Raw genomic sequence first — 21,292 nt, forward strand, 5'->3', positions numbered from 1 at the left:
CTTCTCCATACTGCAGACATTCATTCCCTCCAGGGAACTCTTAGGCACTTGCAGCCATTACTCACAGCGTCCACACATGCTGTCAGGCAGGAAGCCCCATCTCAGCGGGACCTTCCACACTGGACCAACCGGGTCCAAGCATTCACCATCTGTGACCTACCCTGGCCACATTATATGGTTCATAGCCACGCCCACCGGGTCACATGACTCTGACCTCATCACAGGTCCTTCAAGCATTTACACACTCTTTCCAACAGTGCTTTAAACACCCCCCCGGGTGGGTTTGTAGGTAACCAGGTCCGCCTATCTCTCTAGTTACCTGGAGACTGCTCCCTTACACATTGAAGCAACACCTCAGCAATATCATTGCTGAACAACACATAAGTCTCCATCCCAAAGCCACCCACTTTGGGATATATAACGGCCATTCCGTATTCTGCCATTCATCCTTTCTCCTGGGACATCCACACAGTGCCCCCTAGCGGACTCAGTGGTTACTACACCACAGTCTGTAAGGTATGAATCCTGTGGGATTCCCTCTCTTTTAGTAGTTTAATATGATTTCCACCTCTTGTGGGTTTGGTGACCTGTTCCAATACCTGGACTCTTAGTTGTGATACTGTATGGTTGGCAGCCAAAAAGTGATGGGCTAGTGGAAGTCAAACCTTCTTACATCTAATGGTGGACTTATGACTTGCTATTCTGTCCCTGGCAAGTTGCGTTGTTTCACCCATGCATAAAAGTCCACAAGGGCATTTGATCACATAGATGGCGAGATTCGTATCACAGAGGTAGAAGCCTCTTTTAGGGTATCGTTTCCCTGTGTGTGGGTGGGCAACATCACTTGATGTGATTACATTAGAATAGGCGGCACACTGATACTGATATGTACATAGCACAAGGACTATATATTCACATACAATCTGCCATATACAGTCTGGTAGCTTTTCGGAATATAAAATGTTGCTCACAAAGGTTGTATATACCATGTAGACTACCCGTCATGGCTGTTATGGATCCTTTAAGAGAACGCTCATTAAAGAGTCATGACATCTAAATTTTAACGTGTGGTGACATCCTGCACAGAGATGTGGTTTTCTGAGGTTCTGCAGTGTTTGGAAGAAAGGTGAAAATGTACTTGAGTAGTGAAAGTAAGATTAGGATACCAGTACTTAAGGGGGTTTATAGTGTGGTGATGTCAAGAAGATCCTTATGGGAGCTTAGGGTGTGTACCAACTTTGTAAGTAATCCCCTATCCATACTTAATGCTCATTGTGGGTCTGAGCACTGGGACTCCCACCGATTCCAACAATGGGGCTTCATTGTGCCTCATCTGGATGAAGCTGATGTCAAGCATGCTAATCTCTTCTATAGGACCCCCGGAGCTATCTGGGTACAGCAGTTATTTTCTTAGCATGTGTTTGCACCCCACCAGTCAATAATACATTCACTATCATGTGGATGAGCATAGCTTATATAGTTTATAAAAAAATGTTTTATTTCTAACTTTTTAAGGGGCCTGTCCTCTTTGTACACTACCATGTACACCTTTTGTAATGTAGCAAAACATTCTAAACATAGATTATGACTAACAAGCTAAAAACTTATCTCCGCACTCCTCCTTTGTTCTCCCTTCCCCTTCTTGTACTGCTTGATAACTGGGAATGTGTTACACATGTATATAATGAAAAAAGTAAAGTATAAAAAAAGGGAGACTGAGTGGCACACCTTAGTCAATGTTCTCAAGTGGGATGCTACTCCAGTTATAAAAACATGAAGGAGTCCCAAGTTCCTTTATTTTTTTATAATAAAAAAGTAGGAATACCCAATTATGTAAGTGAAATAATAAAAAAGAGTAATTAGCTGCTTGAAATCATTTGTTGCTGTTTGACCTGGAGTTAGTGAGGAGCGAGTGTGCTCTAATAAGTCGTTCTCCAAGCATGCTCTTGTGCTAACCAAGTGACTTTGGCGTGCTGGCATGATATGTGAGTCCCCGCAGCTGCATGTCTTGTTGCTGTCGAACAGCCACAAGACATGGAGCCGAGGGGACTCAAACATATTTTTGGAGCATGCAGAAAACACTTGGATAGCACACAAGCATACTTGAGTAACACCTTATCCGAGCACGTTCGCTCTCCACTATCTGGAGTAGCTTGTACACTACAGGTCATGTCCAGCATATGTCACTGGGTTTCTCTGTAATTTCAGTTTCGAAGCTCTCTGTGTTTACTAATGGAGACACTTAATGCCACCACTCCTCATTATGTCCGATGCATAAAACCCAATGATGAAAAGTTGCCTTTCGAGTAAGTATAAAGCTAAGTAAGCAGCTTGTATGTTTTATTGTTTTATGTATATGCAATAATTAGCCTTGACATTAAAACATCCTGACAAATCTTGTGTGTTTACCGTCATGATACTAAAAAAGCTCTATACAATCCAGGCATGAGCCTCACCAAGACCTTGAAAGTGCTGTGTGCTATCTGGCTCCAAGACATTAGTGAAAGATCCTATAAATTGTGAGGTGGAGCCTCCATGGATTGAATTTGTGTCTCCAGTACATCCTACACATGCCCCATAGAATTAAGACTTGTGACATTAGGAGGCTGCATTAACACTTCTTGTCATTTTCATTAAGTCAATTTTCAACAATTTTTGCAAAGTAGCATGGTTCATTATCTTTCTGAAAGAGGGTATTGTAATTAGGGAATAATAAAGTAAGCCAAGCACTCCACACCTTTTTATGTATTTCACAAAAAAGTAATTTGCCAATAGGGTACAGCAAGAGCCAATTAAAAACTTTTTATTACTAGTTAATTATTCTAAATTTCTCACAATGCCATATAACTCGGTTAAAGAAATCATAAAAAATAGGTCAAAACAGAGGAAGGACATAATTCTTAGCAAGTTAGAGGTTATCAAATGGTATGTTCCCAAAAAAGATAATTGACAGCACCAGTGGCTACATACCGAAGCATGTATCTTGGGACACCCACGGCTTATCGCATTGCTGGTTTCAATTTTATTCATGCTCCCATCTGTCCTCTTAAGATCCTCAGACTGATAAGAGGAAGTATGTTGAGAAGCATTGCATGCAAGTGAAGAATACTCTGCATTTCTCAGACTAATCAACATTTAAGTTTCTCATACATGAATGTGTTATGTATATGTAGACCACATGGATGACAGGCATGGTTTGGTATTAATACACTCCTTAACATTGAAATTGCAACACTAAGTGAGACATGTAATGGCTGACCGCCTGCTCTCCTGATCTGCATGTCTCACACTGGTAATGCCCCCATTCATTTAAAACAAGCTCTGGAGGCAGATTGTCATACAGATCAGTGTCTGGCCCATAGATCTTAACAGTTCATTTACATGTTAAGAAAAATGTGAATATCTCTGGAATAAGACATTGGATTTCAGATATCAAGGTATCATTTTACTCAGATATCTATGACCTACATGCCCATATATACGACTTAGGATGGCTGATCCTACTGACATATTCCCTTTAATGTAAAAATGGCAATAACCCAATGTATAATTTATGTATGTATTGCTTATCACATGCAGGGATTTACTGTTAGATATTTTCTTTATTATACTTCTTTATATTCTGTGTCACAGATTTGACTCAAAAAGAGTGGTCCAGCAGCTAAGAGCTTGTGGTGTCTTGGAAACCATCCGAATAAGTGCACAAAGCTATCCCTCCAGGTATATCTCAATATCTGCACCTAGAAATACATTGTTTGCGACTGCTCCAGATTATACATGAACACCTCCATCAGGTTCTATTAAATATGACATGGTGAATAAATGGCTATCCCTGAGAACCTGCTTCTTCATCTCGCCATCTCTAAACTAAAATGATTTGTCTTCATGTAATCATTGTCATTTCTTTTCAGGTGGACATATATAGAATTTTATGGACGTTACAGCATCCTAATGACACAGCAGGAGTTGTCACTGAGTGACAAGAAAAATATCTGCAAAGTTGTACTGCAGAGACTAATCCAGGTATGGCACAGATCATGTTGAGAATGGATCTCAGTATGTGAAGTGAGCTACTAGTGCTGCAAGATATACTCCCAGCCTGGTGCAGGGCTATAATTTTGTTTCTGGTGTCCTCCGACAGCTCTTTGGTCTTCACCATAGTGGAGTTTGGAGTGTGACTGAGGTTGTGGACAGGTGTCTTTTATACTGATAAGTTCAAACAGGTGCCATTACTGCAGGTGATGAGTGCAGGACAGAGGAGCCTCTTAGAGAAGAAGTTACAGGTCTGTGAGAGCCATAAATCTAGCATGTTTTTAGGTGACCAAATACTTATTTTCCACCATAATTTGAAAATTAAATCTTGCCGAATCAGACAAGGTGATTTTCTGGATTTGTTTTCTCATTTTGACTCTCATAGTTGTGGTCTACCTATGATGTCAATTACAGGCCTCTCTCATGTTTTTAAGTGGGCGAACTTGCAGAATTGGTGGCTGACTAAATACTTTTTTTCCCCACTGTATATTATATAGAGTAATTACAAAGTGATGTATTTCAAGCGTTTATTTTTGTTAATGTTGATGATTATGGCTTACAGCCAATGAAAACCCAAAAGTCATTATCTCAGTAATTAGCATTATTAACAAAAAACACCTGCAAAAGCTTCCTAAGTACTTAAAAAGGTCCATTAGTCTGTTTCACTAGGCTCCACAATCACGGGGAAGACTGCTGACTTGACAGATGTCCAGACATCGAGGGTAAGCCACAAAAGGTCATTGCTAAACAAGCTGGCTGTTCAGCGTACTGTATCCAAGCATATTAAAGGAAGGAAAAAGTGTGGTAGAAAAAGGTGCACAAGCAACTGGGATATCCACAGCCTTGAAAGGATTGTTAAGAAAAGGCCATTCAAAAATTTGGGAGTTGGGAGAGATTCACAAGGAGTGGAATGCTGCTGGAGTCATTGCTTCAAGAGCCACCACACACAGACGTATCCTGGACAAGGGCTGCAAGTGTCGCATTCCTTGTGTCATGCCACTCATGAACAATAGACAATGCCAGAAGTGTCTTACTTGGGCCAAGGAGAAAAAGAACTGGACTGTTGCTCAGTGGTCCAAGGTGATATTTTCAGATGAAAATAAATTTTGCATTTCATTTGGAAATCAAGGCCCCAAAGTCTGGAGGAAGAGTGGAGAGGCACACAATCCAAGCTGCTTGAGGTCTAGTGTGAAGTTTCCACAATCAGTGGTGGTTTGTGGAGCTATGTCATCTGCTGGTGTAGGTCCACTGTGTTTTATCAAGACCAAAGTCAGCGCAGCCGTCTACCAGGAAATTTTAGAGCACTTCATGCTTCCTTCTGCCGACAAGCTTTTTGGAGATGGAAATTTCATTCTCCAGCAGAACTTGGCACCTGTCCACACTGTTAAAAGTACCAATATTTGGTTTTAAAACAACAGTATCACTGTGCTTGAATGGCCAGCAAACTCGCTTGACCTTAATTCCATAGAGAATCTATGGGGTATTGTCAAGAGGAAGATGAGAGACACCAGACCCAACAATGCAGACGAGCTGATGGTTGCTATCAAAGCAACCTGGGCTTCTATAACACCTCAGCAGTGCCTCAGGCTGATTGCATCCATGCTGCGCCGCAGTGATGCAGTAATTGATGCAAAAGGAGCCCCGACCAAGTATTGAGGCATTTACTGAACCTACATTTCAGTAGGCCAACATTTCTGATTTTAAAATCATTTTTTAAACTGATGTTATAAAGTAGTCTAATTTACTGAGATTTTGGCATCAAAGACCTTGCCCGATCCTGGATCTCCTCATACATTTCCAACCTCACATTCACTGTCTCCCACTCCCACACTACCTCCTCATCCCACCCTCTCTCTGTTGGAGTCCCCCCAAGGCTCTGTTCTAGGACCCAATCTCTTCTCAATCTATACACTTGGCCTGGGACAACTCATAAAGTCCAATGGATTCACGTACCACCTTTATGCTGATGACACTTAGATCTACCTCTCTGGCCCAGACGTCACCTCTCTGCTGTCCAGAATCCCAGAGTGTCTATCAGCCATATCCTCTTTTTCTCCCCTCTCTTCCTCAAACTCAATGTGGACAAATCTGAACTCATCATCTTTCCTCCATCTCACAGATCTTCCTTACCTGACCTATGTATCACAATTAACGACATCATGCTTTCCCCCGTACCGGAAGTCCGCTGCCTCGGAGTAACCCTTGACTCTGCCCTGTCCTTCAAACCGCCCTTTCAAGCTCTTTCCATCTCCTGTCACCCCCAGCTCAAAAATATTTCCATAATCCATCCTTTCCTCAACCCTCAATCTACTAAAATGCTCCTGTATGCCCTCATCATCTCCCGCATCGACTACTGCAACATCCTTTTTGTGTGGCCTCCCTGATAACACCCTTGCACCTCTCCAGTCCATCCTTAACTCTGCTGTCCGACTAATTCATCTCTCTCCTCGCTACTCCTCCGTCCTCCGCTTGTCCCCTCTGCAAATCTTTTCACTGGCTCCCATTCCCTCAGCGTATCCAGTTCATGTTACTAATACTGACCTACAAGGCCATCTATAACCTGTCTCCTCCATATATCTCTGAACTAATCTCCCAATATTTTCCCTCATGTAATCTCTGGTCCTCCTAAGACCTCCTTCTCTCCTCCACACTTATTTGCTCCTCACCCAACCACCTCCAAGACTTCTCCCGAATATCCCCCATCCTCTGGAATTCTTTGCCCCAACACGTCAGACTATCAACCACATTCAAATTCTTCAGACGGAACCTGAAAATCCACAGCTTACAGCCTGCAATGACCCCGCTGCCTCCTCACCACTACAGGTACAACTGCCTCACCATCACCAGAGCTGCTCCAACCCCCAACCTACCGTCTCCTTCCCTACCATCCTGTAGAATGTAAGCCCACAAGGGCAGGGTCCTCTGTATCAGTCTGTGATAGTTTGTTTACTGTAAATGATATATTTAGGGCTCATACTCACTTGCGAGAGACTCGCACTATTTTCGTGCGAGTCTCTCACATGAAAACATGGCACTGCCGCCGACACTCGGACTGGAGCATGCGGCTACATGTATTTCTATGCAGTCGCACACTCCGGTCCGAGTGCTGGCGGCAGTGCCAGGTTTTCATGCGAGAGACTCGCACCAGAATCATGCGAGTCTCTCGCAAGTGAGTATGAGCCCTTAATTTGTATGTAACCCCTTCTCATGTACAGCACCATGGAATCAATGGTGCTATATAAAAAATAATAATAATAAATAATAATGACTTTTGGGTTTTTATTGGCTGTAAGCCATACTCATCAACATTAATAGAAACTAGATGTGTATTTCCTGAAGGAAGTACAGATAGTGGTTTGAAATGCTGCCCAGGCTGCCCCTTTAAGAGAGACTTGCCTGCTGCACCTGCAAGACTTTCAACTCAGGATCCGTTTTAACTGTGGGTGCCTCTCAGGGGCCACTTTGGCCTCAGGGTTAGATTTGGTGGGTGGGGCCCCTCAGGGTCTGATTTGGTGGCCGGGTCCCCTCAGGGGCTGATTTGGTGGGTGGGGCCCCTAAGGGTCCGATTTTGTGGCCGGGGCCCCTCAGGGTCTGATTTGGTGGTTGGGGCCCCTCGGGTCCAATCTTGTGGCCGGGGCCCCTCGGGTCCAATTTTGTGGGTGGGGCCCCTCAGGGTCCGATTTTGTGGGTGGGGCCCCTCAGGGTCCAATTTTGTGGCCGGGGCCCCTCAGGGTCCAATTTTGTGGGTGGGGCCCCTTAGGATTTGATTTTGTGGGTGGGGCCCCTCAGGGTACAATTTGGTGGGCGGGGCCACTCTGGGTCCGATTTGGTGGGCGGGGCCACTCTGGGTCCGATTTGGTGAGCTGGGCCCCTCTGGGTCTGATTTGGTGGGCGGGATCTATCAGAGTCCGATTTGGTGGGCGGGGCCGTCAGGGTCCAATTTGGCTGGCGGGGACCCTCGGGGTCTGATTTGGTGGGCGGGATCCCTCGGGGTCCGATTTGGTGGGCGGGGCCCCTCGGGGTCCGATTTGGTGGGCGGGGCCCCTCGGGGTCCGAATTGGTGGGCGGGGCCCCTCGGGGTCCGATTTGGTGGGTGGGGCCCCTCAGGGTCCGATTTTGTGGTTGGGGCCTTTCAGAATCCGATTTACTGGGCGGGGCCCCTTAGGGTCCCATTTGGTGGGCGGGGCCCCTCAGGGTCCCATTTGGTGGGCGGGGCCCCTCAGGGTCCCATTTGGTGGGCGGGGCCACTTTGGGTCCGATTTGGCGGACGGGGCCCTTTAGGGTCCAATTTGGTGGGCGGAGACACTGAGTCTGATTTTGTGGGTTGGGCCCCTCAGGGTCCGATTTTGTAGCCGGTGCCCCTCAGGGTCCGATTTTGTGGTTGGGGCCCCTCAGGGTCCGATTTTTGGGGCCGAGGCCCCTCAGGGTCCGATTTTGCGGGTGGAGCCCCTCAGGGTCCGATTTTACGGGTGGAGCCCCTCAGGGTCCGATTTTGCGGGTGGAGCCCCTCAGGGTCCGATTTTGCGGGTGGAGCCCCTCAGGGTCCGATTTTGCGGGTGGGGCCCCTCAGGGTCCGATTTTGTGGCTGGGGCCCCTCAGGGTCCGATTTTGTGGCCGGGGCCCCTCAGGGACCGATTTTGAGGGTGGGGCCCCTCAGGGTCCGATTTTGTGGGTGGGGCCCCTCAGGGTCCGATTTTGTGGCTGGGGCCCCTCAGGGTCCGATTTTGTGGCTGGGGCCCCTCAGGGTCCGATTTTGTGGCTGGGGCCCCTCAGGGTGTGATTTTGTGACTGGGGTCCCTCAGGGTCTGATTTTGTGGGTGGGGCCCCTCAGGGTCTGATTTTGTGGTTGGGGCCCCTCAGGGTCCGATTTTGTGGCCGGGGTCTCTCAGGGTCCGATTTTGTGGCCGGGGCCCCTCAGGGTCTGGATTTGTGGGTGGGGCCCATCAGGGTCCGATTTTGTGGGTGGGGCCCCTCTGGGTCCGATTTTGTGGCTGGGGTCCCTCAGGGTCTGATTTTGAGGGTGGGGCCCCTCAGGGTCCGATTTTGTGGGTGGGGCCCCTCAGGGTCCGATTTTGTGGCTGGGGCCCCTCAGGGTCCAATTTTGTGGCTGGGGCCCCTCAGGGTCTGATCTTGTGGGTGGGGCCCATCAGGGTCCGATTCTGTTGGTGGGGCCCCTCAGGGTCCAATTTTGTGACCGGGGACCCTCAGGGTCTGATTTTGTGGGTGGGGCCCCTCAGGGTCCGATTTTGTGGCTGGAGTCCCTCAGGGTCTGATTTTGTGGGTGGGGCCCCTCAGGGTCTGATTTTGTGGCCGGGGCCCCTTAGGGTCTGATTTTGTGACTGAGGCCCCTCAGGGTCCGATTTTGTAGCCGGTGCCTCTCAGGGTCCGATTTTGTGGTTGGGGCCCCTCAGGGTCCGATTTTTGGGGCCGGGGCCCCTCAGGGTCCGATTTTGCGGGTGGGGCCCCTCAGGGTCCGATTTTGTGGGTGGGGCCCCTCAGGGTCCAATTTTGCGGGTGGGGCCCCTCAGGGTCCAATTTTGTGGCCGGGGCCCCTTAGGGTCCGATTTTGTGGGTGGGGCCCCTCGGACCGATTTTGAGGGTGGGGCCCCTCGGACCGATTTTGAGGGTGGGGCCCCTCAGGGTCTAATTTGGTGGGTGGGGCCCCTCAGGGTCCGATTTTGTGGGTGGGGCCCCTCAGGGTCTGATTTTGTGGGTGGGGCCCCTCAGGGTCTGATTTTGTGGGTGGGGCCCCTCAGGGTCTGATTTTGTGGTTGGGGCCCCTCAGGGTCTGATTTTGTGGTTGGGGCCCCTCAGGGTCTGATTTTGTGGTTGGGGCCCCTCAGGGTCCGATTTTGTGGCCGGGGTCTCTCAGGGTCCGATTTTGTGGCTGGGGCCCCTCAGGGTCTGTATTTATGGGTGGGGCCCATCAGGGTCCGATTTTGTGGCTGGGGCCCCTCAGGGTCCGATTTTGTGGGTGGGGCCCCTCAGGGTCCGATTTTGTGGGTGGGGCCCCTCAGGGTCCGATTTTGTGGGTGGGGCCCCTCAGGGTCCGATTTTGTGGGTGGGGCCCCTCAGGGTCTGATTTTGTGGGTGGGGCCCCTCAGGGTCCTATTTTGTGACTGGGACCCCTCTAGGTTCGATTTTGTGGCCGGGGTCTCTCAGGGTCCGATTTTGTGGTTGGGGCCCCTCAGGGTCTGATTTTGTGGCCGGGCCCACTCAGGATCCGATTTTGTGGGTGGGGCCCCTTAGGGTCTGATTTTGTGGGTGGAGCCCCCTGGGTCCATTTTGGTGGGCGGGGCCACTCGGTCCGATTTAGTGGGCGGTGCCCCTCATCGTCCGATTTGGTGGGCGGGGCCCCCTCTGGGTCCGATTTGGTGGACGGGGCCCCCTCTGGGTCTGATTTGGTGGGCGGGGCCCCTCTGGGTCCGATTTGGTGGGAGGGGCCCCTCTGGGTCCGATTTGGTGGGCGGGGCCCTTCAGGGTCTGATTTGGTGGGCGGGGTCAATCTGGGTCCGATTTGGTGGGCGGGGCTCCTCGGGGTCCGATTTGGTGGGCGGGGCCCCTCAGGGTCCAATTTGGTGGGCGGGGCCACTTTGGGTCCAATTTGATGGGCGGGGCCCTTCAGGGTCCGATTTGGTGGGCGGGGTCACTCTGGGTCCGATTTGGTGGGCGGGGCTTCTCAGGGTCTGATTTGGTGGGCGGGGCTCCTCAGGGTCCGATTTGGTGGACGGGGCCCTTCAGGGTCCGATTTGGTGGACGGGGCCACTCGGAGTCTGATTTGGTGGGCGGGGCCCCTCAGGATCCGATTTGGTGGGCTGTGCTACTCTGGGTCTGATTTTTTGAGCGGGCCACACTGGGTCCGATTTGGAGGCCAGGGTGGCTCAGCCTCCGATTTGGAGGCCGGGGTGGTTCAGCCTACGATTTGGAGGCCGGGGTGGTTCAGCCTACGATTTGGAGGCCGGGGTGGTTCAGCCTACGATTTGGAGGCCGGGGTCGTTCAGCTTTCGATTTGGCGCGCCGGCCCTTTAAGACTCATTTCAGTGCGCTGGCCCTTTAAGAATCACTGTGGCACGTCGGCCCTTTAAGAGCCAGGGTGGCTCACTGGGCTTCTAAATCCACTTTGTGGCACATTCTATCTCAGGGGCATGTGTCATGTGATGAAGCTAGATTTGCATTTGTGCTGTGGGTTTCACTTTAAGAGCTGATATTATGTGGCAGAAGCTCTGTCCTTGGGATGTCATGTGACGTTCGTAGGCGTTGGCATAGTAACTGGGTCTGCCTGCGCATATCAATGAGCTCAACTGTCATTTCAATCGCCTCAGGGCACGTTTTGCCATTACCCATTGAAAAGCATTGGAGACAGTGCATTCCAATGACGGGAAAAAAAATTTCAAACGCAAATTGCGCAAAAACTACAAATCCGATCGACACGAAAAATACTTAGCACACCTCTCATGGACGCTGGCTTCGAAACGACACCTCAACGGCGTCTGTGCGTGTAGCGGTTCGGGCTGTATTAATTGCGGAAATCAACTTAATAATAATAACTAGATGTGTATTTCCTGAAGGAAGTACAGATAGTGGTTTGAAATGGTGCCTGGGCTGCCCCTTTAAGAGAGACTTGCCTGCTGCACCTGCAAGACTTTCAACTCAGTATCCGTTTTAAATGTGGGTGACTCTCAGGGGCCACTTTGGCCTCAGGGTCTGATTTGGTGGGTGGGGCCCCTCAGGATCCGATTCAGTGGCCTGGGCTCCTCAGGATTTGAATTAGTGGCCGGGATTCCTCAGGGTCCAATTTTGTGGGTGGGGCCCCTCAGGGTCTGATTTTGTGGGTGTGGCCTCTCAGGGTCCGATTTTGTGGGTGTGGACCCTCAGGGTCCGATTTTGTGGGTGGGTCCCCTCAGGGTCCGATTTTATGGGTGGGGCCCCTCAGGGTCCGATTTTGTGGGTGGGGCCCCTCATGGTCTGATTTTGTGGGTGGGGCCCCTCAGGGTACGATTTTGTGGCCGGGGCCCCTCAGGGTACGATTTTATGGCCGGGGCCCCTCAGGGTACGATTTTATGGCCGGGGCCCCTCAGGGTCTGATTTTGTGGGTGGGGCCCCTCAGGGCCTGATTTTGTGGCCAGGACCCCTCAGGGTCCGATTTTGTGGCCGGGGCCCCTCAGGCTCCGATTTTGTGGCCGGGGCCCCTCATGGTCCGATTTTGTGGCGATTTTCTTGGTTGGACCCCTCAGGGTCCGATTTTGAGGGTGGGGCCCCTCAGGGTCCGATTTTGTGGGTGGGGCCCCTCAGGGTCCGATTTTGAGGGCGGGGCCCCTCAGGGTCTGATTTTGTGGGCGGGGACCCTCAGGGTCCGATTTGGTGGGCGGGGCCACTCAGGGTCCAATTTTGTGGGTGGGGCCCCTCAGGGTTCGATTTTGTGGCCGGGGTCTCTCAGGGTCCGATATTGTGGCCGGGGCCCCTCAGGGTCCGATTTTGTGGTTGGGGCCCCTCAGGGTCCGATTTTGTGGTTGGGGCCCCTCAGAGTCCAGTTTTGTGGTTGGGGGCCCTCAGGGTCCGATTTTGTGGCGGGGCCCCTCAGGGTCTGATTTTGTGGTTGGGGGCCCTCAGGGTCCGATTTTGTGGCCGGCGCCCCTCAGGGTCTGATTTCGTGGCTGGGGCCCCTCAGGGTCCGATTTTGTGGTTGGGGCCCCTCAGTGTCCGATTTTGTGGCCGGGGCCCCTCAGGGTCCGATTTTGTGGTTGGGGTCGCTCAGGGTCTGATTTTGTGACTGGGGCCCCTCAGGGTCTGATTTTGTGGTTGGGACCCCTCAGGGTCTGATTTTGTGGCCGGCACCCCGCAGGGTCCGATTTTGTGGCCGGGGCCCCTCAGGGTCCGATTTTGTGGCCGGGGCCTCTCAAGGTCCGATTTTGTGGCCGGGGCCCCTCAGGGTCCGATTTTGTGGCCGGGGTCTCTCAGGGTCCGATTTTGTGGTTGGGGCCCCTCAGGGTCCGATTTTGTGGTTGGGGGCCCTCACGGTCCGATTTTGAGTCCGGGGCCCCTCAGGGTCTGATTTCGTGGTTGGGACCCCTCAGGGTCCGATTTTGTGGCCGGGGCCCCTCAGGTTCCAATTTTGTGGCCGGGGCCCCTCAGGGTCCGATTTTGTTGGTTGGGCTCCTCAGGATCCGATTTTGAGGGTGGGGCCCCTCAGGATTTGATTTTGTGGTTGGGACCCCTCAGGGTCCGATTTTGTGGGTGGGGCCCCTCAGTGTCCGATTTTGTGGCCGGGTCTACTCAGGGTCCGATTTTGAGGGTGGGGCCCCTTAGGGTCCTATTTTGTAGTTGGGGGCCCTCAGGGTCTGATTTTGTGGGTGGGGCCCTTTAGAGTCCGATTTGGTTGGCGGAGCCCCTCAGGGTCTGATTTGGTGGGCGGGGCCTCTCAGGGTCCGATTTTTGAGGGAGGGGCAGCTCAGGGTCCGATTTTGAGGGCGGGGCCCCTGAGGGTCCGATTTTGTGGCCGGGGCCCCTCAGGGTCCGATTTTGGGGTTGGGGCCCCTCAGGGTCCGATTTTGTGGTTGGGGGTGCTCAGGGTCCAATTTTGTGGGTGGGGCCCCTCTGGGTTCGATTTTGTGGCCGGGGTCTCTCAGGGTCCGATTTTGTGGCCGGGGCCCCTCAGGGTCCGATTTTGTGGGTGGGGCCCCTCAGGGTCCGATTTTGTGGGTGGGGCCTTCACGGTCCGATTTTGTGGGTGGGGCTCCTCAGGGTCCAATTTGGTGGGCGGGGCCACTCTGGGTCTGATTTGGTGGGCGAGGCCACTCTGGGTCCGATTTCGTGGGCGGGGCCACTCTGGGTCCGATTTGGATGCCAGGGTTGCTCAGCCTCCTTTTTGTAGGCCAGGGTCTATCAGCCTCCGATTTGGAGCCTTGGGTCACTCAGCTTTCGATTTGGCACGCCGGCCCTTTAAGACTCATTTTGGTGCGCCGGCTCTTTAAGAATCACTTTGGCGCGTCGGCCCTTTAAGAGCCAGGGTGGCTCACTGGGCTTCTAAATCCACTTTGGCGCACACATTCTCTCTCAGGGGCATGCGTCATGTGATGAAGCTAGATTTGCATTTGTGCCGTGGGTTTAGCTTTAAGAGCTGATATTATGTGGCAAAAGCTCTGTTCTGGAGATGTCATGTGACGTTCGTAGGCGTTGGCATAGTAACTGGGTCTGCCTGCGCATATCAATGAGCTCAACTGCCATTTCAATCGCCTCAGGGCACGTTTTAAGCTTCCCATTGAAAAGCATTGACACAGTGCATTCCAATGACGGGAAAAAAATTTTTCAAACGCAAATTGCGCAAAAACTACAAATCCGATCGACACGAAAAATACTTAGCACACCTCTCATGGACGCTGGCTTCGAAACGACACCTCAACGGAGTCTGTGCGTGTAGCGGTTCGGGCCGCATTAATTGCGGAAATCAACTTAATAAGAAGAAGAAGAATAAGTTAGCAGCGTTCGGATTACAATATAGTGGTTTTTTCAAACCACTATAATAATAAGAAGAAGAATAAGTTAGCAGCGTTCGGATTACAATATAGTGTTTTTTTCAAACCACTATAATAAACACTTGAAATAGATCACTCTGTTTGTAATGACTCTGTATAATATGAGTTTCACTTTTTGTATTGAAGAAATGAAATATATTAAGTTTTTGATGATATTCTAGTTTTGGGAGAAGCACCTGTAAATGTGCGTGTGTGTAATCTAGCACTGCCAGATAAGCCTAAGAATTGGTGTAAGAGGACCATGATGTGCAGGGTTAACAGGATGTACTCAGTGACATCTAGCACCTCTGAGTTCTTACCACTTCACTGATGCATCAGACTTCTGTTGCCATAACAAGCATCTAAGCTTTTCATGGTCACTTTTCAGGACATTCTTTTTACTTAAAGTGAACCTGTCAGCTGACACACGCTGCCCATGAATTGATCAGGCACTGGTTGTATTAACTAAGTCAGGTATGTTTGACTCTGAAACGCCATAAAGTGAAGAATGAGCTAACTGAGAATCTGTCAGTCAGACTGCTAAACAGTCTAACAGAGATTTTGTATCTCTTTTCTCTGTCATTTTCTGGGTTCCTCTCAGTTGATTTATGACCACAGAACACATCAAGGTTGAATGCGCAGGAAACAAAAAGCCTGTAACAGCCAAATTATGCAATTTTTTATAATGAAGCCTAAGTGTAAAAATGATTTTTTTAGCCCCAAATACATACAATTAGAAGGAATCGGTCATTAGGATCAACCCTTTTAAACCGTCAATATGGTCTTGTAGGTCATAGGAAGCTGAATAAAATTATACCTTAATATCTGCGATCTGATGTGTTATTCTAGAGAAATCCACGTTTTTCTTGTATGTAAATTAGCTGTTCCAGGCTATGGGGAGGATACTGCCTGGAAGATAACTCTGCCTCCAGAAATTATTTTAAATAAAAGAAGGAGTTACCCGTGTGAGACATGTAACTAACCCAAACCAGTAAAATTGAACTTTGTCTTCTTACAAACATAATTTTTACAGCTTTCACAGCTCTGCTACATTGCAACACTGGCTGCCAGTGACATTGAAGCTGAAGTACAGAGGACACCTGTAGATGTGTCATCTATAACCACACACAGCTCTGCAGTGAGATAAGGAGAGATTCTAATGCAGATCAGTGTCCGGCCCATAGTCCTAAACAGCTCATTTACATATAGGAAAAATGTGGATTTTATGGAATAAGACATCAGGTAACAGACATCAAGGTATTGTAGTGAAACCTCCACCAGGGGGAGCTGGTGAGGGAAGAGAGGTTACACACTAAAGCAGCAACACTGTGCCACCGCACAGGTGTGACGGGTAACGAGAGATAATGGTCAGACGAACAGAGTCAGAAACTATCAGGAGCAGACGTACCAGAAGGAGCAGCAATACACGTAGTCAAAATACCCAGCCGAGGGTCAGAAAGCCAAAACATGAGCACAGTGTCCAAAAACATGAGGCGAAATACGTGGTTGGGGTACAAGCCGGGGAGTCAAATGCCAGAGAGGGAACGTAGTAGCAAAGACGAATACCAAGAGACAGGGTCAGAGATCAGTCCGGGTCATACATGTGGATACCAGTCAAAGGCAGGAGGTGACCAAGGTACAAGGGTCAGAGGCTCTAAACTGGAAGCTTGAGCTATCACTAACACTGGTCAGCAGGCTGTGAGAGACTGAAATAGCCCCGCTAGCTCAAGAACGAGGCTGAGGAGATTAACCCCCGCATGACCAGCCCAGAGTGAAGGCAGCAGAAAATAAACTCCGGACTGCACCATGACAGGTATCCTTTTATTCAGCTTACTATGACCTGTATGCCAATATAAATGGCTTAGGAGGTTGATCCTACTGACAGATTCCCTTTAAATGTATGTACTTGGGGCTAAAAATCGTTTTCACAATTAGGTGGCTGCAGCCAGTCCTTGATTTCGGCTCATGCCATCTATATCAGCAGATCCAGAGAGCCAAGTTATTGGCTGCAGCGGTGATGTGCATTGTTGATGTAACATCTCCGCTGAAGCCAAATTACTGAGACTAGAGCAACTGCAGAGAGCTGGCGCTGTACCTTTCCTTTTTGTTCTTGTACAAGTAATAAAGCGTTTACAGACCACTTTTTTAAAGTGGAAATCTCTTAAAGTTTGTAAAACTTTAAAGCAAGGTCCACAGCAGTCTACATAGTTTTACATGCAGTTCATCCCATGAAAATGTAAAAAAAATAACTAAAGCCCTCCAATGTCTAAAGATATTTGTTTATTCACATAAACATGTACATCGTTTCAACCTCCAATGAGTCTTTCTCAAACTTCAGTAACACAACTTGTGAGTTGAAACGTAGCAAATGTTCCTATGAAATAGATGTTGTCTACGGTAGTTCTATATATGATTGCTAGCTACCTTTACAATATAGGAAAATAATTTGTTTAACTTTATATACTGTAATTAGTTGAAATTATGTCTTAAATCTTAAAAGTTATAAATATATATAACTTACCTTAAAGGGGTATTTCATTGTGAAGAACTTTTCACCAAAAACTTTTATAGTTGTGGGGTTTTCTTCCCTTGAACCCCCATTAGAATGGAACGGCAGTGTGCATGATTGACTGCCACTCAATGAATTCCCTATGGGACCGCTGGAGTGCAGTTTTTGACTTTTACTCCAGTCCCATAGGTAATGATCTATGGGACTGGTATAGATCTCAGCCTCCCATTTCTAGTCTTAGGCCGGAGTAACACCACCGTATAACGTGGCTGAGTGCAATACATTAAAATGTCACATAGCACTCTGCCCAATGTTATTTTGTGGGGCAGCTCAGATCTGCGATTATTTTCTCATGCTGATTTGTCATGGGAAAGTAATCGCAGCATGCAGCGAGAATCAGCTCACTTACAGCTCCATTCACGTCTATGAGTGCATGTGAAAGATCGCACTGCACTCGGATATCACCTGAGTGCAGTGCAATGTACGCCGATGCCTGCAGCATAGGAGACGGAGAAGAATTTAATTTCTCTGCCTCTTCCACATCTGTGCTCTGATCCTCTCATGCGAGTGAGCTGCAGCACAGTAGCATGACTCTCGGCTCACACTTGCAGCAGAGCGGGAACTGAGGGTCATTAGCATATCGCGTTGGATGCTGTACGCTAGTGTGACTCCTGCCTTAACTGTATAAATCAACATTGTATGCTGACATTGTGGCCCACTGCTGAAATGCAATATGTCAAATGGCCAGGAGGAGGCTTTAAAGGCAAAGAAATAACCACACTTCTGGCAATGTGTCATTCTGAGCACTTACAGAACAGTTATGAAAATTCATATGGGTTTAAATAATAGACTTAAAGGGAACCTGTCACATCATTTGTAGCATCTAATCCCCAGTGCATTGTTAGTGGTGCAATGTGCATCACTAATATGTTTTTTTTTCATTAAAATTGCTGCTGTAATCCTTGTCAAAAATCACTTTATATAATTTTATCTTACCTGCTTGTTTAGTCATAGGAGTGTGCTTCATTGTGTTCAGTCAGGGTTGTCGCCGCCCACACAATTTGAATTATATCCTACTGTTTTCACCGACGTCACTGTATATCTCAGACTTGCACAGTTTATTGTGTTGCTGTGCTTGCGCCATATCCATGCTGCGCATCACAATCGGTACAGCTGAGAACAACACGTGCGGGGGGAACTGCTGGTCACGCCACATGCGCGGCTCACCAATAGACAATGTGCAAGTGTGGCGCCCCTGAGGCTTCAGTCGCCACAGAGGTACTGCACCTTCTCCTAAGGTGTAGTGCCCCACCATCCAGGTAGGCTGGGAACTCCTTTCCGCATTCCAACACCTGCACCCCACACACAGGATAGTTCAGCAGGGACCCATCCATGCTTTAAGGCCCCGTCTCACTAAGCAATCTCGGTAGCGAGATCGCTGCTGAGTCACAACTTTTGTGACGTAACAGCGATCTCACCAGCGAGATCGCTGTGTGTGACAGCGATCAGCGAGCGGCCCCCCTGCCGGTATCGCTGATCGCTGCAAGAAACCTCTGGACATTTCTTTGGTCGCTGGTCTCCCGCTGGCCAGCACGCATCGCTGTGTGTGACAGCGGGAGACCAGCGATCAGGTGTAAAAAAATAATAAAAAAAAATAAAAAATATAGTTATTCTCACCTTCCGACGTCCCATTCAGCCATCCTGCCTCTCTCCACGCTCCGGTCCCAGTGATCCTTTGCATGAATGACCGCGAGACTTTGTTATCCCGCGAGACTGTGACATCTCGCGGTCATTCGTGCAAAGGATCACTGGGACCGGAGCGTGGAGAGAGGCGGGATGGCTAAACGGGACGTCGGAAGGTGAGAATAACTATATTTTTTATTTTGATACTATTTTCTACAGCGATAGCCAGCGATGCCGGGCGCTCGGCATCGCTGTGCTGATCGCTGGTGAAGCTGTCTGTGTGACAGCTCACCAGCGATCACATAGCGACTTACCAGCGATCCTGACACCTTCATATCGGTGTCGGGATCGCTGGTGAGTCGCTTAGTGTGACGGGGCCTTTATGCTGGAAAGGTCATAGGGTGCCTTTTGTGGTCCCTGGCTTCGTAACACGAGAGGTGCTGGGGAGGCGGGTGGAGTTAGATATAAAAGAGAGGGAAAGTGTAGGATTTCAAGTCAGTCTGAGGTCAGTCTGACAGAAGGTCAGTCTGGGGTGAGTCCCAGAGAGAGAGCAGGCTGACAGAAGGTCAGCCTGAGAGGAGCTCAAGGCGGAGGAAGGCAGTCAGTCAGGAGAGGCTGAGGACTGGTCTTAGTGGAACGAGCTCCTCAGGGAAGGAAGAGAAGGAGAAAGAGACGTAGACTGAAGACTACAGATTCCATAAGAGAGAGAGAGAGAACAGATCGGAACAAAGGAGAATAGAAGGACGGTGGGAAGCAGGTTGAGAAAGAGAGAGAACCCTTCCAGTCCAGAGAGTGCAAAGGCCGGGGCCCGGTCCCTGAGGTTGATTGGATCTTTATGTCCGGCAACAGACACCGGAGGAGTAGTGAGCCACTAACGCCTTGCTCCCATCATAGACTTGGGACACAACAGCAACTGAATAGAGAGCTGGGACGTAGTGAGGAGTCCCCGAAGCAGGCTACAGCTGTATGTCATACAAGTAAAGACTAGGAACACCTAGAGAAAGGCATTCCAGGGTAACTAAGTACTGGAGTGCTTCGCACCTAAAGGCGCATTGGAGGAGTCGTTCAGGAAGGTACATGTTGGCGGAGTGTGGAGGGGAGAATCCTATCCTGCCTGGAGGTTGGCTGGAGCCCTGACCTGGAGAACACAGTATGGAGGCAGGCAGTTGTGTGAACTGCAAACAGTGAGTAAAGGTTTGGAACCGCACACTCTGGTGTCCTCCAGTTATTCCCGCACCACTACACCTGGGTACCAGCCTCCATACCATTCTGCGCCTCTCCTCATCCGTTGCACCTACACTGCCCTGGGACTACAGCTCCACCTGTGGGGAGCTATACCATCTCTGCTGCACCACACCATCAGTCCCAGCGGATCTGTATGCAGCGTTAGCTTACCATCTTACTTGCCAAACACCACGGGTGGCGTCACGAACTATTCATATAAACTCTAACACCATTAACATCACCGCCATTGATAGTGGGCGCCCAGGGCCACAGACCGGGTCACCGCTGCTGTGACACTTTCCCGCCTCGACACCGGCCCGGTACCGAGTACCCCCGCTGCCCTGGGTGAAGCCCGCGGGGGCGACCCACAAGCGCAGCTTCCCAGTTACATATGTCGCAAGCACAGCAACACAATAAACTGCGCAAGCCCGGGATATACAGTGACGTCAGCGAAATCCACGGGACATAATTCAAATTGCATGGGCGGTGACAACCCTGACTAAACGCAATGATGCAAACCCCTATGGTTAAACATGCAGGTTTTATATAACTATATAAAGTGCTTTTTGATAAGGATTACAGCGGCGATCTTAACAGTAAAAAAAAATTTTGAGATGCACATTGCACTACTAAGGCTGGTTTCACATTAGAGCTTTTTAAGCGCACGCACGGCCGGGGGTAGCTCCGCCCCCGAGCCGGCTCTCTGCCCGGCGTGCCCGCCCCTTGCTTGTAGCGCCGCCTCCTAGCGCACAGCGGCGCCTGCGATCGGCGCACCCTATCTTTAGCATAGGGTGCGCAGATCGTGCGCAGGCCGTGCGCTAGTTGCGCTTTGACCTGCGCTGCGCACTTTTGACGGTGCGCCGTGCGCGCCAAAATCAAACTTTTCGGATTTTGGCGCGCACGGCGCACCGTCAAAAGTGCGCAGCGCAGGTCAAAGCGCAACTAGCGCACGGCCTGCGCACGATCTGCGCACCCTATGCTAAAGATAGGGTGCGCCGATCGCAGGCGCCGCTGTGCGCTAGGAGGCGGCGCTACAAGCAAGGGGCGGGCACACCGGGCAGAGAGTCGGCTCGGGGGCGGAGCTACCCCCGGCCGTGCGTGCGCTTAAAAAGCGCTAATGTGAAACCAGCCTCACAACGCACTGGGGACACTTTAGATGCTACAAATTACGTGACTGGTTCCCCTTAGAGTATTCCCAATTCAAAGATCCTATCCCAATATGTATCATGTGTAATAATGATATTAGCAAATACCTCTGATTAGAAATGTAGTATAGTTTTTCTGATTCGCTATGTCTCTTTCCTCATGTGCAGGCATTGCAGGACCTTAGGTA

The 21,292-nt window shown here is 49.8% G+C and overlaps 1 protein-coding gene across 1 annotated transcript in view; it reads left to right on the top strand.

Moving 5' to 3' along the window:
• Positions 1 to 21,292, top strand: part of MYO5C (myosin VC) — a 483,348-nt gene that overhangs the window by 266,520 nt on the left and 195,536 nt on the right. Inside the window, exons 16-18 of the mRNA XM_073568417.1 lie at positions 2,209 to 2,306; positions 3,634 to 3,720; positions 3,912 to 4,023. Of these exons, the coding sequence (XP_073424518.1) occupies positions 2,209 to 2,306; positions 3,634 to 3,720; positions 3,912 to 4,023 (297 nt within the window). The remainder of the gene's footprint in view (positions 1 to 2,208; positions 2,307 to 3,633; positions 3,721 to 3,911; positions 4,024 to 21,292) is intronic.

This window comes from Dendrobates tinctorius, unplaced genomic scaffold (genome assembly GCF_039654945.1).
Source record: "Dendrobates tinctorius isolate UK_male_01 unplaced genomic scaffold, ASM3965494v1 ptg000022l, whole genome shotgun sequence".
In the NCBI taxonomy this organism is placed as follows: Eukaryota; Metazoa; Chordata; class Amphibia; order Anura; family Dendrobatidae; genus Dendrobates; species Dendrobates tinctorius.